The sequence below is a fragment of the Castor canadensis genome, chromosome 10, assembly GCF_047511655.1.
Source record: "Castor canadensis chromosome 10, mCasCan1.hap1v2, whole genome shotgun sequence".
Classification (NCBI taxonomy): Eukaryota; Metazoa; Chordata; class Mammalia; order Rodentia; family Castoridae; genus Castor; species Castor canadensis.
In genome coordinates this window covers 148,424,020-148,439,668 of record NC_133395.1, presented here as the reverse complement: position 1 = coordinate 148,439,668, position 15,649 = coordinate 148,424,020, and the positions used below count along the sequence as shown (strand labels likewise).

The 15,649-nt window shown below is 50.0% G+C and overlaps 1 protein-coding gene across 1 annotated transcript in view; it reads left to right on the top strand.

Moving 5' to 3' along the window:
- Positions 1–15,649, top strand: part of Efcc1 (EF-hand and coiled-coil domain containing 1) — a 35,751-nt gene that overhangs the window by 10,035 nt on the left and 10,067 nt on the right. The window contains exons 3-5 of the mRNA XM_074044599.1: positions 9,743–9,900; positions 11,439–11,547; positions 12,347–12,512. Of these exons, the coding sequence (XP_073900700.1) occupies positions 9,743–9,900; positions 11,439–11,547; positions 12,347–12,512 (433 nt within the window). The remainder of the gene's footprint in view (positions 1–9,742; positions 9,901–11,438; positions 11,548–12,346; positions 12,513–15,649) is intronic.

Here is a 15,649-nt window from a genome sequence, read left to right as displayed (position 1 = left end):
CCAATGACACCCACTGCCTGGCCCAGCCCCAGCCCTGCCCCTGAACCCATCCCAGGCTCCTAACCAGTGTCCCAGCTCCTCTCTGGCCACTGGCCACATGGGACTAGGGTGGTCTTCTGCACATCCACATGGAAACTTTGACTTCTCCAACCACGACCATACTGCAACTCCTTGCCACGGTCATGACAGCCATGCAGTCCACCACAGCAGCCACACTGATCATTTTGTCCCTTGAGCCCACCAAACCCCTCCGAGGGCCCTCTGAATGTGCTGCTCCCTCTGGGGTCCCCTAGCCACTCCTGACCCGTCACCTCCATCCTTCAGCCAGACACCCCACATGTCAGCCTGCTCCCTGTCACCTCGCACAGTCCTCCATCACTTGTTATCTTTGCAACAACTTCCTTAAAGTCTGTCTCCTCCAGGGGAAGGTAAGGGGCCATTATGTCGTTAAGGACAGTGGCTAGCTTCATGACTCCTCTGTGATAGATCAAATGCTAAGTCAGCACTTGGGCAGACAGGACCTTGAAGGACACTCGCCCCTAAGAGACAGATGTCCAGATCTGCTAGATATTCTCACCATGCCTAGTAAGGACAGTGGGGACCAAAGAGCAGGACTCTCAAGGGATGCTTCCCAGCCCAAAGGGCCTCCAAGTTCTGTCCCCATGCTCCGTCCTCGTGGTTTATTTTCGACTCCTCCTCTTCTTCCTCCTGTTGTTCTCTTGTTTTCACAAGCAGGGCTCTGCTTCCTGCGAGGCTTCTTCACTCAGGAAACGCCTCTTGGCAAAGGAAGCCACTGTGTAGAACACAGGACCCCCCCCCAGGGTAGGTTCGGGGGAGGACTGATGGCCTGGCCACCCACTCCAGCCTCCAGCAGCCCTGCCTGCAGTCTGGTGTCCTGACAACCCCAAGGTTTCCTGAAGCTTCAGGGGCACTGAGTGGCTCAGAGAGAGAAGCAAATAGCTATGCCTTTGTCCATCCAGAAGAGGTTCGGTTCAGTGTCATCTCAGTTTTTTATTTTGATTTTTGATTTTTGTTCTGTTTTGGAAGTTTTGTTTCTTTAGTTTTGCTCTTGCTGGTTGGTTGGTGGATTTTTTTGGTTTTTGAGATACAGTCTTACTTCGTAGCCCAGGCCACCGTGGAACTCCCGATCCTCCTGCCTCAGCCTCTTGAGTGCTGATCGTGGCCACGGCCACCACACCCGGCTTTGCCTTGACTTCGATGTGACACAGTGAAGTGTCCTGTGGTTGCTCTGAAGGTGTTTTGCAGTTGTATTAAAATCTGTAATCAGTTGATCTCAGGTAAGATGGTCCTGGTGATGAAGTGGGCTTCAAGAGCAAAGCGAGGCTTCCGTACAAGAGAGAAAAAGCTTCCCATAGACACTGCTTCCACCAGGCCCATGAGTCAGACTGCCCACTGTCCTCCCAGTCCTACACGAGGGCCGCCTCCTGGTGACAAAGCCGTCATCACAGAACCATGTTTGGTTTCTATCACAACCATGACAAATAACCACAAACTAAGTGGCTTGAGACCATGCCCACTTGCGACCTCAGAGTCTGTGGCCAGAAGTCCAGGCAGCTCAGCTGGTTTTGCTCAGAGTCTCACAGGCCAAAATCAAGGGGTCCTTGGCCAGATTTGGGGGTCTGGGGAAGAATCTCCTGCCAAGTTTATTCAGGTATAAGCAGAACCCAGTTCCTTGTACTTGTTGGAATGAGACCCTATTTCCTTGCTATTCTATCCAGTGGACCCCTTCTGTTCCAGCCTGCAATACCTGACCCATGTCTCCTCTCCCTTCAAGTCCCTTGATTTCTTCCTCTCTACCAGTCAGGAATGGCTAAACTCATTCAGGTCCCAGGAACTAGGGTGTGGAATCTCAGGGGCCTTTCCTAGAAGTTCTACCTACCCCAGAGAGGTGAACACAGTGCCACCCCTGGGAGGCAGACAGGTCACTGGAAGTGAGGAGAGAGAGGCAACAAGTGTCACCAAGGCTGGCCTGCCAGGGTTTATTGTGGTGAACACAAAAACCACAATCAGTGGCTGGGGGTCTGATTTTTGTGGACAGCCAGGGAGGCCATCACCCCAACTCTACACCCCATGTCCTCAGATTCCACCAATGAATTTGTGTCTTGCAGAGGTCACAGTCTCCTCCCGTATGCCAGAGTGGTCTTTCTGCCCCACAGGTGGGGGTGGTTTATTCCATTGCATCATTCCGTGCTCTTGACAAGTCCACTGGGTGCTGGCTGGCCTTGGCTCCAGGCTGCTGTCCTCAGACAGGGCTCCACAGAGAGCAGAGGTCACCAGTTAACTCAGGGATGGCAAACAGCAGCCTGAGGCCAAATCCTGCCCCATGACTGGTTTTGGACAGTCCACAAACTAAAAACAAGATTTACATTTTTAAACAGTTGAAAAAACTCAAAAAGGGCTATTTCATGATGTAAAAACTCTTGAAACTCAAATTTTAGTCCCTAAATATTTTATTGAAACATAGCCATGTTCATTGTTTATGAATTCTTGTTGCTGTGTTTGTGCTACAATGACCATGTGGGCTCCGCAGCCCGGAAACATTTACTACCTGGCCCTTTACAGAGGAAGTTTACCGGCCCCTGGATTAAATGACGGTCATACTGGGGGTGCAGCTCAGTGGCAGAGTGCTCCCTAGTAGGCTCAAGCCCCAAATAAGGAATAAATGGCCCTGTCCTTATGACCAGTATTCTGACACTACGGCATTCTGAGCAGGAAACTTGGAGGGGACAGGCTAAGAATGGATTTTCCCCTCTTCTTCCCAATCCCCTCCTTCCCTGCAAGAAGTCCTGTGTGGTTTCTGTGTGCAATCATCACCCCCCTCATCCTTGGTTCCATTACCTGTGGTCAGTCACAATCTGAAGATGGAAAATGCCAGAAGTCAGCAACTCCTAGGTCTAAGTTGAGCACTTCCCTGAGCAGTGTGATGCAGTCTCACGTTTCCTGCTCCGTCCTGCCCACGAGGGCATCAACCCTTCATCAGGTTTACCTGCACTGTGCGTGCCCCCTGCCTAGTCACTCAGCAGCTGTCTCCATCATCACTGTGCTTGTGGTCAAGTAGCCCTTCTTTTACTCCATACGGTATCTTTTTGTGAGTTGCTGCTGTTAATCTCTAAACTTTACCACAGTACATGTAGGGTCCAGTACCTCATCAGGACAGGCATTTGCAGGAAGCACTGTGAGGACTCCTCCTCCCATAGAAGAGGTGTTCTTGCAGTATGTGTGGTTTTGTCTGTTTTCCACCTACATGGATGACACGGTGCTCTGCTGCTTCTCTTCTCATCAGTGCTGGGGACAGAGCCACCTTGTTGCCGTGTCCCTCTGCTCACCGCCTCCCCCTCAGTGCAGTCCCCACATCCTCAATGTCAGTGAGCACCCAGGCTGCCCAGCCTCCCACCTCCCAAGGTGGCACCAAGCCTGGTGTGAGAGCGCCCAAGAGAGGAGCTGCTGGGCCATGGAGCTGGGCCTATACAACCAAGATGGCCCCAAACCACACAAGACTTCCACATGTCTTGCTGGACATGCGTGCTGTGGAAAGCTTGTTTCTACTGTAATTATCTGAGATCAGAGTCTAACTCTGCTCTGTGTATGAACACATCTTTTTCACAGTTTAATGTACAAAGAATTTTCTAAGAATGCAAGGTTTTGTGAGTTGAGGAAAGGTCACACTTTGTTTTGTTTGGAATTTTCCAAGAGCTGCTGCTCATTTCAGAGCCACATCACAGACAGTGAAAACACCTGTGGTCCTCACCCAGCTGAGGAGGAATGCCTGTGTCCACTGGAGGTCATCAGGCTCAGACCCCATGAGCTGTGTCCACCTGTTAGTGTCTCCAGCCAGCCAGCCATCGACTTACCTATTTACCTACATATCTGCTTACCTATCTTTCTATGCACTTATCTGATGTATTTTTTTAGCCTATACTTCAAAATGCCAAATATAGAAAAAGTGTCAACATTCAAGTTAATATAATCTTATCCCTCTTAAATTCAAATTTATCTATTATAAATAGACTTAAGTATCTGAAATACCTAATGTCTGAGTATTTATATGCTGAAGCACATAAAATTCTTTTTCATACTTAAATTGCTGTTAGGGTATCATTACACTTATTTTTCAAAGTAGGTATAAAAATATGACATACTATTTATCTAGCTTATTTTGAGCTCCAGAGAGATGTTCCAGAATGCCCACCTAAACTAGTCAGCGTCTATCACTGTAACAAAACACCTGAGGGTAAAGGAGAATGATAGACGGGGTGAATTCAACTGTGAATATTGTAAGAACTTTGGTAAATGTCATAATGTACCCCAGCACAATAATAAAAAAAATTTTTTAGGTCAACTATAATGTAAAAAAAAAATGCTTGAGGAAAGGTTGGGACTGGGGTTGAGGCTCAGTGTTAAGGCAAGTGTTAGCATGCCTGAGGCCCTGGGTTCAACCTCCAGCACAACACGGGAGAAGGTTGATTCTGGCTCACAGTTTTGGAGGCTTTTCATCCATGGCCAGCCTAGCATGCTGCTTTGGGCCTGTGGGGAGGCAGCACATCATGATAAGGGTGTGTGGCAGAGCAAAACCACTCACCTCAAAGGCCATGTAGCAAAGGAAGAGAAAAAGGGACCAGGGAGTCCACAGTCCCCTTCAAGGCCACACCCTCAATGACCTGAAGACTCCTGCTAGGCCCCACCTCCTAAAGGCTCCACCCCTGGGGACCAAGCTTTTAACACAAGGACCTTTGACAACATTACAGATCCAAACTATGGCAGAGTAAGGAGGGGCTGGTGGAGTGGCTCCAGTGGTAGAGTGCCCGAGTTCAATCCCCAGTACTGCCAAAAAAAAAAAAAAAAGAGGGTAAGGTCTGGTGACATGGCTTAAGTGGCAGAGCACCTTCCTAGCAAGCACAAGGCCCTGATTCAAACCCCAATACCCCAAAAAATGATCAAGGCAAGGAAGGCCAAGGGGCAGGAAAGAGCTAGAGCTTCCTCTGTGCTGGTGTCTAAGCATTTGCCAGTCTGGGTGTCCCCAAGATCTGTGCCATTCTTTGCCATCATCTACAGAGTACTGCTTTTACTTAACTTTTTTCTTCTTGTGTGCTGGGTATGGAGCCAGATCTTGCACATATGAGGCAAGCGCTCTGCCACTGAATCACACCCCCAGCACAACTTAAATAATCTTAAAAGGAAGTTACATCACTGTCATAAAGTTAAAGCTGAGATCAATGTGCTTACTATCCTTAGGAGACATTATAGTCTATGCGTCACTATTTAAAACACACAACGTACCTGTTCATCTGAGCGCCACCTAAAATCACCTCAAATATTAGCTGTGTATGTTTAGAAGCTCTGTGTTATTTCGGTTCATCTTCAGGACCCCAGGTCCCAGCCCAGAGCAGAGCCCTGTTACTGCTTACCATGGCTCAGAGAGGGGGAGGGAGCTGTGGAGGTCATGCAGCAAAGCCACAGTACTGCAGGGTGGAAGCCGGATTTGGTGGCTCCTGCGGCCATGCTCTGTATATCACAGAGCCAAGGGAGGGGCCTGTCAGATGGTGCTGCCAAGATGAGAAAAGAGAAGAACAACATCTGGCCCTTGTCAGGCTATGTAAGCTGCTGGGCGGGCAGCCATATGTGATCATTGACTGCAGCAGGAGGAAGCCATCAGAGGCGAGCCTGGGGCTCTGGGAGGGTGCAAATGAGGCCAGCTGGAGGGGACATCCAACCAACCACACAGGAGGTCTGTCAGGGAAGAGGGTGTGAGAAACAGTGGGCAGCCACCACCTGCTTTCACTCCAGCAATGACTTCTGGACCACAGTACCTCTGCAGCTCCCAGACGCCTCCCAGAGCCTCCAACATCTCACAGGAGAGCTTTGGAGGCCCAGCGGATAGGTTTGCAGGCAGGGAGGCATGCTCATTGCAATGCCTTCTCAGAGCTGCTTGTCTCAAGGACCCTGAGGAATGGTCCAGTGGAGAGTGGGGCAGTGGTGGAAGCAGCTGGACACCGAGTACTAGGTGAGCAGCGCAGCCCAGCCCTGGGAAATGTGGCTTCTCTGCAACATATTTGACTCCTTGGAAAATTCCATAGCAGGTTCTCCCTGTCCTGCTTTCCAGTGGCCTGTGCTCAGAGGCTTCCTTATCCCAACCTCATCACGTGACCTGTGTTCACCTAATGCAAATGGCCACTGGCCTGAGTCCTTCCAGAGCTTCTCTGCTGTCTGGCAGGCCCACTGAGGTGTGAGGACCCTTCCATCTCTGAGGTATGCAGCTTGGGAAGGTTACTTCAGCTCTCTGCTTTGGATTCCTCCTCTGAAACATGGGGACAATGACGGTAGCTATCTCATTAGGTTTAAAGTACTACAACATTGCCTCACAGCTGGTTAGCACTCTGAAAGGCTTAGCCATAACCATGCTTGCTGTTCATGTAGGACCCTGTACCTGGACAGGGTTTCTGAAACCTCAGAGTTGTGTGTGGAGGTGAAGTGTGGGATCCAGTCCACTCCAGCCAGCCTATGGTAGGAAACTCTTGGCTGTTCCTCATCTCATTTTGCTTCTCGAAGCCCTTAAATAGTTTAGGGGGAAACAAAGAAGCATCTCATAGTGGGAAGATGCAGATATTGTCTGGTTCAAGCTCAAGCTCTGTAACTCCACCCGCTGAAGTCCTTCTCACATGGCTGAACCAAGAAATTTACTTCCAATGCAGCCCCTTCCTTCCTTCCTTCCTTCCTTCCTTCTTTCCTTCCTTCCTTCCTCCCTTCTTTCTTTCCTTCCTTCCTTTTTCTTTTTATTTTCTTTTTTTTTATAACAACCACTTATTTATTTCAGGACATAATCTACTACTTAGACTAGTGGATAACACTAAGTTATAACCTTGTTTAGTTATCTATAGAATCTTTTATTTTTTCAAAGATAAGTTCTAAAAATCACAAAACCACACAGGTTAGTAACACATACCAAAATGAGATTTAAAATGTAAGTCATGGCTCCCATTAACTGTGCCCTACTGTGAAAGATGCTACAAGAATACATACTAGACTACTAGCTGTTCTAAAATGTTCGAGTTGACAAGTACCCAACATTCTCCAGCATTTATAGACATACCTGTTGTATAAAGGGCCTTTTGTGACTAGAACAAAGAGAAACAATCCAACTTTATTCTTTTTGTTGTTTTTTGGTGGTTCTGGGGTTTTAAGTCAGGGCCTCATACTTGCTAGGCAGGAAATCGAGCACTTGAGCCGTGCCCCTAGCCCTTTTTGCTTTAGTTATTTTTCATGTAGGGTCTCATGTTTTTGCCTAGGGCCAGCCTCAGACCACGATGCTCCTACCTATGACCTCCCACATTGCTGGGATCACAGCCCTGTGTTATGACACTTCAGGTTTCTCAAGGCCTTTTCCCCAACTTTTCTAGAGATAACATTTAAATATCACATATTTCAAACCTTCAAATTAAATGCATCCTCATAGATTCAGGTATCAAGTTGATATATTCACATATATCCTTTCCAATTTCAGACTAACTAGACATACATTTAGAGCTGTATCAATGTATCAAAGCCAAAGACAACCCAACTTCAGATCAAGAAAAACTGACCTATCTGTAGCATTTGACAGAGAAAACAGAGCTAACGTGGTCCAAGAACACGCAAATAACAAATCAAACATAACCAGACAGTAAAGACTGGTCTTCAAACGGTAGAACAATGATGCCGCTTGCTTGAGACCTCTGAGTACAAAGCCACACACGCATACCTTAGTGCCACCAGCACTGGCTCAGCTTCCTTCCCTGGGAGAGCTTTGGAGCCACCAACCTGTGCTTTTGCATATTTCAGTTTCTGAACAGCTCCAGCTTGACCTTGGCATCTTGTCCAGGCTTCTGAGTAAGTCACAGCAGCACTCACACATAAAATCAGGTCTGGCTTCTTCCAGGGCAGAGGGGGAACTTATGTTACAACACAGAGAAGTCATGGGTAGGCAAGAAGCTCTACCAATTGCTCTGAGCTATTGAAGTATTTGCACAGTGTAGATAGCAGGGGCAACAGCAGTCAGCCCTAGGCCTTTGACAGCTAGGTGGCAGCACAGGGGTCAGGGCTTAAGTGTTGCAGCTCCACTGCCCACAGGTGTACTCTAGGTACTTCTTGCCCCTGACCACACTGGTCAGCTTGCTTCCTCCTTGCCACCACTGCTTCTTCTCTTCCTGTTACAGCTCAGGAAAGGTGGAAAGGTCACTCAAGAGAAAGCCTTTATTGAGACCTGATACGGTGACAGCTGAGTGCTCCAGAAAGGAGCACACCTCCCAGGTGCTCACAAAGGGAGTTGAGCAGCCTACCTATATAGCAGGGGTTGGGAGGAGGTCCCGCACCAATCACAACAGTCCACTTATGTTTACTCCAATTACAGCATAGCCATTATGCAAATAAAGGTTGTGTTTGCACCAATCACAGGTCTTCTGTTGGGCTGAAGTGCAGTACAAGGTAGAGGAGCCCACTTTTCCCTGGGACAGAAGTTAAGCATTGTTGGAGCACTGTTAGTCTTGCTAAAATACTATTACTGATAAACATTTATTGTAAGCACCCTTTTGAAAGTGCTTTGGCTCAATAGAAGACCACCTGCTACAACTACCACTTCCATGTGGGCCAGAGGTGGGCAGCACCTTTGGCCGATGCTAAGCCCTGGGTGAACCTGAATAAGGGTTAGGGCTCATAGATCACAAAAGCTCAGGCTCACCCTTGACTTTAGGTAAAGCCTGACCTAGCAACTCATATGACGTTACTAAGAACCCTGTTCCTGGGGGGCCGCTTTAGGCTTTGTCAGTAGCCCCAGCATCTAGAGAGTCCTTTCACCCCCGTCACAAAGGGTGTCACAGTTCTGGACCTGGTCCTCAACCTCTCCTAGTGTGAGACAGCTCCACATGTCTCATTGGCCCCTGAGTCAGTTGTAGATGTGGGGGTCCCAGGAGGCTGTCCAGGTGCCATCAGCCTCTGAGTGCTGAGTCCACAGGAGCCAAAGCCTACACAACCCACACCCCACCTGCACCCCATCTATGCCACCCACACCCTGCCCTGTGCCACCTGTGCCCTACCTGCACCACATCCTCCCTGTGCCCCACCAGCACCACCTGCATCCTGCCTTGTGCCACCCACATCCCACCTGAGTTACCTATACCCTGTCCTGTGCCACCTACTCCCTTCCTGCTCTACCCACGTCCTCCCTGTGTCCCACCTGCTCCCTGCCCTGCACCACCTGCTGCCCACCCAAGTTGCCTGTGCCAGTTCCTCTGGCCTTTCCCACCTGATTGTCACCCACTGCTGATCCTCTGACAGGTGGTTGCGGCCTGTGGAGCTCCTGAGCTCCAGAGTTGAGGCCCAGGGTCTTTGTCCAATCAAATGTGGTCCTGGGAAATCCACCAAAGTGAACCCACTTAAAATGGGGACTGAAAAGAATGAAAAATAAGACTAAGATTCTTTAAAATGAGCTTATGGTACTATTTGTCTAATAAAAACAGGCAATATTTTCATTCATTCTCTTTTAAAAAGTTTCATGACTGAAATACAATGCTCTCATTCTTAGACCAAACACAGAATGTGTCATCCTGTTTCTTACTTTTGCAGTTAATCAGGAGGCTTCCTTTGTTAGTTTTCTCAGTCCTCCATGTCCCTTTTGGTCACGTAACCTTCATCCTGTTGATTTTCTCCTCTCACTTGCAAAGTGGCCCACTCTTGTCTCCCCTGCCCACAGGTCAGAAGGTCCTAAGCTCCCAAGATCCTCACGAGCCAGCCCAGAGCTAGAAAATGAGAGTGGCGAACCTGAGGACCATGGGACCAGAGACCCAGATGCCTCTCCAAAGGGCACCTGGCAGTCAGACAGCAGCTTGGAGAGCCGAGCCCCAGAGGAAGGTCTGTCTCTGCTCATCCTGCGCCAGGCCCATGTGGGTCCCCGCTGCACCCCAACCTTCTTCCAGGCGCCACCAGCACTAATGCCACCATCCGGCCGCACACAGAACCCTGCTCCCCAGCCATTGAGCTGGCTTCCCAACCCCAAGAGAGCCCCTTCCCAGGCCATCATCATAAGCACCTGGACCTTAAGAACCTGGTGCAGATGGAGTATCTCAAAGGGCTCACTTGCTCCACCATAGGCAGGGCTGAGTCTCCATCCCCTACACCTGTCCTCAGAACCCCTCTCCTGTCCCTGGTGCAAGCACCACATGCACACACACCAGGGGATACAGATTGAGAAGGGCACTGTCACTATTGGAAATGCATCACCAAAAGGTCACAAAACAGTTACCTGGTTGTGCTTCTGTCTGGGACACTTAAGTAGGCAGAAGAGCCCTAGGCACCATGGTTGGAAAGGCCAGGCTGAGCAATGGTGTCTGGGACCAGGGCTCCCTGAGTCTGAGGTCCCAAACCCACCAAGTGGCCAGGATCCACTGAGAGCCTTAAAACACAGACACCAGGCCACCAAGATGCCCTGCACTGAGGAGAGCTCATAACCCGTTTTGTCTTAAACTTCAATCACAACAGCACTGTTTGTGTACAAACTTCAGATCAGTGACCAACGCCACTCAGGTTAAAAAGGAACTTTTGGTCACATAACTGACAAGTCCAAGTAGGTTTCAGGCAACCTGTGGGGCTTGGCATGCTGCCCTGCACTGATCTGGTCTCAGTCCACCCAGTGTCCCCAGGCAGAGGCAGCCCCGCTCCCAGCAGCCCAGAGGTTCTCCACCCAGGAAGAGGACAACCTCCTCCCTGCAAGCCTGAGTCTTTTCTTGGCCCAAGTCTCACTGGCTCCCAAGGGTCCCCAGCTCTTCCTGACTCTGTGGCCATGGCCAGGTTGGCCTACCTGTGATTGGCCACTGGACTCACAGCTCCTAGCTGAGGTACAAAGGGCCAGCATGACTGAGGAGAATCAGGGCTAATCCTGGGGACAGGGACTGACGATGACAGAGAATACAGGGTGACCACAGCAGACTTGGGGTTTCTAGTGCCCAGCAAGGCCGGAGCCACAAAGACCCAGCAATGTTGGGAACCACAGACAGTCACATGTGGGACACCCCCTACCTCTGCATCCTCCGAAATAGGAGAATTGAAAAGCTGTCTGACCTGGTGCCCCCACCCTGCAGAGCCCAGCTCCTCAAGGGTGACACATTCCTTGGCCCAGGTCCTCTGTCACAAAATGGAAACTGCTCCCTAATGAGGCCACAGGCATGCCTGGCTGCGTCCTAGGAGAAAACAAGGCTGTCTCCCCCAAACCCCTGTGTGGAATCCCAGGGAGTCCTGAGCCAGTCACATGGAGAGGTTACACCCACATGGGACCTCACCTCACAGGAGCCTGGGACTCAGGACCCCCAGAGCTCCTCCCTACTACCATCCACATTTCCCCTGGGGCAGGCTGGCTGGTCCCCACGCTGAGTCCCCTGTCCCCGCTCCAACAGTGGACGAGCAGCTCTTCCGCTCTGTGGAGGGCCAGGCCGCCTCTGAAGAGGAGGATGAAGAGGAGGAGGAATGGCAGGAGGAGCAGAGGCCCTCAGGCTGTGGCAGCCAGTAAGTGAAGGACCAAGCCCCAGGAAGGCTGCACTCTGCAGGCCCCTCCACAGTGGCAGCTTGAAGCTGAGCCCTCCCAGGCTGACCCCCTGCCAGCCCCTCTGAGGCTGTCTGTCACAGGGCAATGACAAGCCAACCACAGCATAGGTCAGGATTAAAGGCAAGACCTCTCAGTCACAGCCCCCCGCCATTCCCTGGCCACTGCCCCAGACTCACTGGCACTCTCAGCCATTCCCAACCACTGCAGCTATATTTACTTCAATGCAGCATTTATTATACAGTGACCCAGTGCATGGCAAATTTAAGGCTCTGCAAAAAGAACAAACAAGACAATATCTCTGCTGTCCTGGGTCCTCTACTCTAGTGAGTGTGACAGGTGTGAAAAAGAGCCAGGGCGGGAGGGGGGGGGACAAGGTGCTGGAAGCACCTCTGAGAAGGTGCTATTGAAAAGAGACCTGAAGGAAATGCAGGAGTAAGCAATGCAGAGGATCTGGAAAGAGCATTCCAGAAACAAGAACAGCAAGTGCAAAGGCCCTGGGGCATGTTAGAGGGAGAGTGAGAAGGCCACAGTAACTTGGATAGACTGAGCAGAGGGGTTGGAAGAGGGTCACAGAGGTCAGGGGTGAGGTCTTTGGCAGTTTCTCTGTGTGACTGGGGGCCACAAGAAGGTGCTGGGCAGATGGGTACTGCACCCTGGCTTTGATTTTAGGAGACAGGCCTGACGATGAGGCCTGTTCTCTAAGGCTGGAGCACCAGAACAGCAGCGCTGTGGGGACAGTGCTGATGCTCTCCTCTGCAGGTGCCATGATCAGATGGTCAAGACACCCAGGACCTACTCCAGCCACTGTGGTAATGCCAACCACACTTGCACCCTGAGGGAACTGGAGGCCCACATCACCAGGCTGGGAGAGCAGCGGCAGGCCCAAGGTTGTGGCAGGAAGGCCCTGGGCACACCTGGAGAGGAGGTCAGTAAAGCCCCAAGATGGAGTCTGTCACGCTGGAAGGGCCTGAGGTCCTGGACCCCATTCACAGATGCACACATTGGCACTCAGATGTGATTTCCTTTAACTCAGATGCAATGGGAACTCTCTGGGTTGCAGGTTACAGGGTCCCATCTCAGATTAGCTCAGATGCAAAGCAGGAACTTATGAGAACATGGGGCTGAGAACAAGGTGGCACGAGCTTCAGGAACAGCTGGTTCGAGGGATTTTGACACAGTCCTACAGTCTGTTGTGAATTTCTCTGGTTTCTGGCCTCACTTTCCCTGGCTTCAGAGGGGTGAGGGAAGGGGAGACTGACGTCTCTAGTCTCTGCAGACCAATGAGAAACCCCAGGGGGAAAATGAGTCTCAGCCTCAGGCAATACTGGTGGTATGAAGGCAGGTTCTGTGATTGACTGCCCACAGTCAGAGGAAGTGATGTAGCAAGAAGCAGCAGGAGGTTGCTGAATACCCAGTAACCTCCAATTTCAATAAGACCTCTTAGCACTTGTCATTTTGTCTGTCTGGCCTGTAGCAACTTTTCATGTCCCTAGTGGCTAAACAATGCCACTGACAGCTGTCCTTCCACTGACCCACTGCACTTTTGCCTACTGGTTTTGATATAGGATCATTTTACACTTACATCTCTGAAATTCTAAATGTGCTGTTAAAGATGTATGGTTGGATGCTGTTCTAGCTTTGTAAATAATAACTTAGAAATGATGCCACCTTCCACACACAGCACATAAGCTGTTCTGGGCGCTGACATGCCCTCTCTCGTTTAAGATCAAGGGCAGGGGCTCAGTGGTAGTGTTGCCTAGCACAGGATGCCTGGCTTCCATCCCCAGCACAAAAAAATAAAAGTGGGTCAGGCACCAACCACTCACTCCTGTAACCCTAGCTACTCGGGAGGCAGAGATCAGGAGGATTATGGTTTGAAGCCAGCCCAGGGAAACAGTTCGTGAGACCCTATCTCAAAAATATCCATCAAAAACAGGGCTGGCAGAGTGCCTCAAGTGGTAGAGCACTACCTAGCAAGTGCAAGGCTCTGAGTTCAAACCCCAGTACTGCCAAAAAAAAGGGAAAAAAATGAAGGAAGGGAGGGAAAAAGTCATTTTACGGTCAAGGAGCACAATGAGATAGGTAAGGAATGGTTTGAAGGAAATCATTGCTCAGAAACTGTGCCCTCAGCCACATCAGTGTGCCCATTAAACCACAGCAGCTACTCTGCTCCATCCTCTGGAAAAAGAGAGCACTGGGTCCTGTTTAGGTGACACCGTTAGAGTGTGAAATCAGAGACCAGACAGAAGAAAGCAGGCCTAAGTACTGAGGTGAACTGGACACTTTGTTGATGTTTGCAAAAGGAAATGATGAATGTCAGCCACTTGTGGTACACGCCTGTAGTCCCAACTACTGCGGAGGCTGAGGCAGGAGGATGGCTTGAACCCAGGAGTTCAAGGGCAACCTGGGCAACATAGCAAAGCCCTGTCTCAAAAGGAAGAAAGGAAGGAAGGGAAAAAGCTGAATGTCATTAATGGGGAGCCAGTGTGGCTGCTTCTAAGCCTTCCAATGAGACAGAGTCTGTACCACCTGTGATTCTGGAACCTCTGCCTTCAGGGGGAGGGGTGGTGCACAGGGTTGGGGGGCACCTCCCCTATAATAAGCCTGAAAAATCTAAGAGTTGTCAAAGGACAAAATCATAACAAGTTAGTTTTAAGGTTATAATTAGCTTCGTTTGTGATTCTAGAATCAGGCAACACCTCACTCCATCTAACAGTATGTTCCAATGAGCTGAGCCAAGGATGTTAGTTTTGTAGATAGAAAAGACTGAAGACAGCAGACACAGAGAGCAGTTGTTCACTTCTAAGCCACTGTCCCTGTGAGGTGCACAGAGGAAGATGGGATAATAGAAATAGAACTGGTTTACTTTGTCACATCTTCTTGTAAGGATTATGGCAGAGGGAGCAACTGGCCTCTCCTGATTTCTCAGAAAGTTTCAGCTTAGTGATGTGCTCTAGGCTGAGGGGCTCCATTCTGATCTTTAGCCTGCTCTGTGGGGGCCCAGGCCAGGAGCTCAGTCCTAAACAGTGGCTTCCCAGGATTGCTATTGAACAGAACTTAATTCAGATGAAACTCAACTCACCAGAGCAGGAGCCAGTGCTAACCAGCATGGCACTGCCCTCAGTCCTGACTCTAGGCCTGTGTGACCTTGAGAAGGTTACTTGATGTTTCTGCACCTCAGCTTATTTATCTATAAAACAGGCAGAATATAAGTATGAGTACACACATATGCAGTGGGTGTGCACTGGTGGTGAAAGGCCACAGTCCCCACCATCTGGAAAGACATTCTCTAGCATTCTTGTGTCAGGTGATCTCATATGTCAGGGTTTTCATCCATATTCTCACCACCATGGCTCAGCCTTCCCTGAGGCCTTGGTCTTGCTGGCCAGATGTCCTTCAGGAAAGCCACAGCCCCTGTGCTGGGAAAGGGTGCTGATCAGTGATGTGCAGGGCTGGAGGCCACCTGGAGGTAAACTGTCAGTCACAGCCATTGCCTCTTTTCTGAGTAAATTTCAAGACTACAGTATTGAAAATGAGCCAAGTCCTCACTATGAGGGACCAAGGCACAGGACCTGTGTCCTCCTGCCCAAAGCCACAGCACACCAAGGCAGCTGCCTCCTTCTCCTGTCTTTGTGCCAAGGGCTGCTCACCAGATGCAGGCCGGCTGCATGCCTGCATTAGAAGAAGACGGCCATGGGACGCTCCACTGGCATTCTGGTGGATTCGTGGCTCTTCACCACCAGTACACACTCACTGCACACGTATAGCACACGCGTGTATTCTGCCTGTTTTACAGGCTCAGTAGCCTACGTACCTTCTTTGTCTGTTTAAGCTAGCCAGGTGGGTTTCTACTACTTGCCATCAACCAAACTTATTAAAAAACAAACCAGAGCCCTGAGTTCAAACCCCAGCGCACAGAAACAAATCAAAGGCTTAGAGAAGAGGAGGGAGAACAGAGCCCTTAGAATAGGAAAGAAAAACCCATACTCTACATCAGTCCTGCTCACCGTGCAATTTGGGGCCAGGTACTCAGCTTCTCTGGGCCTCAGCACCACCCTGAGA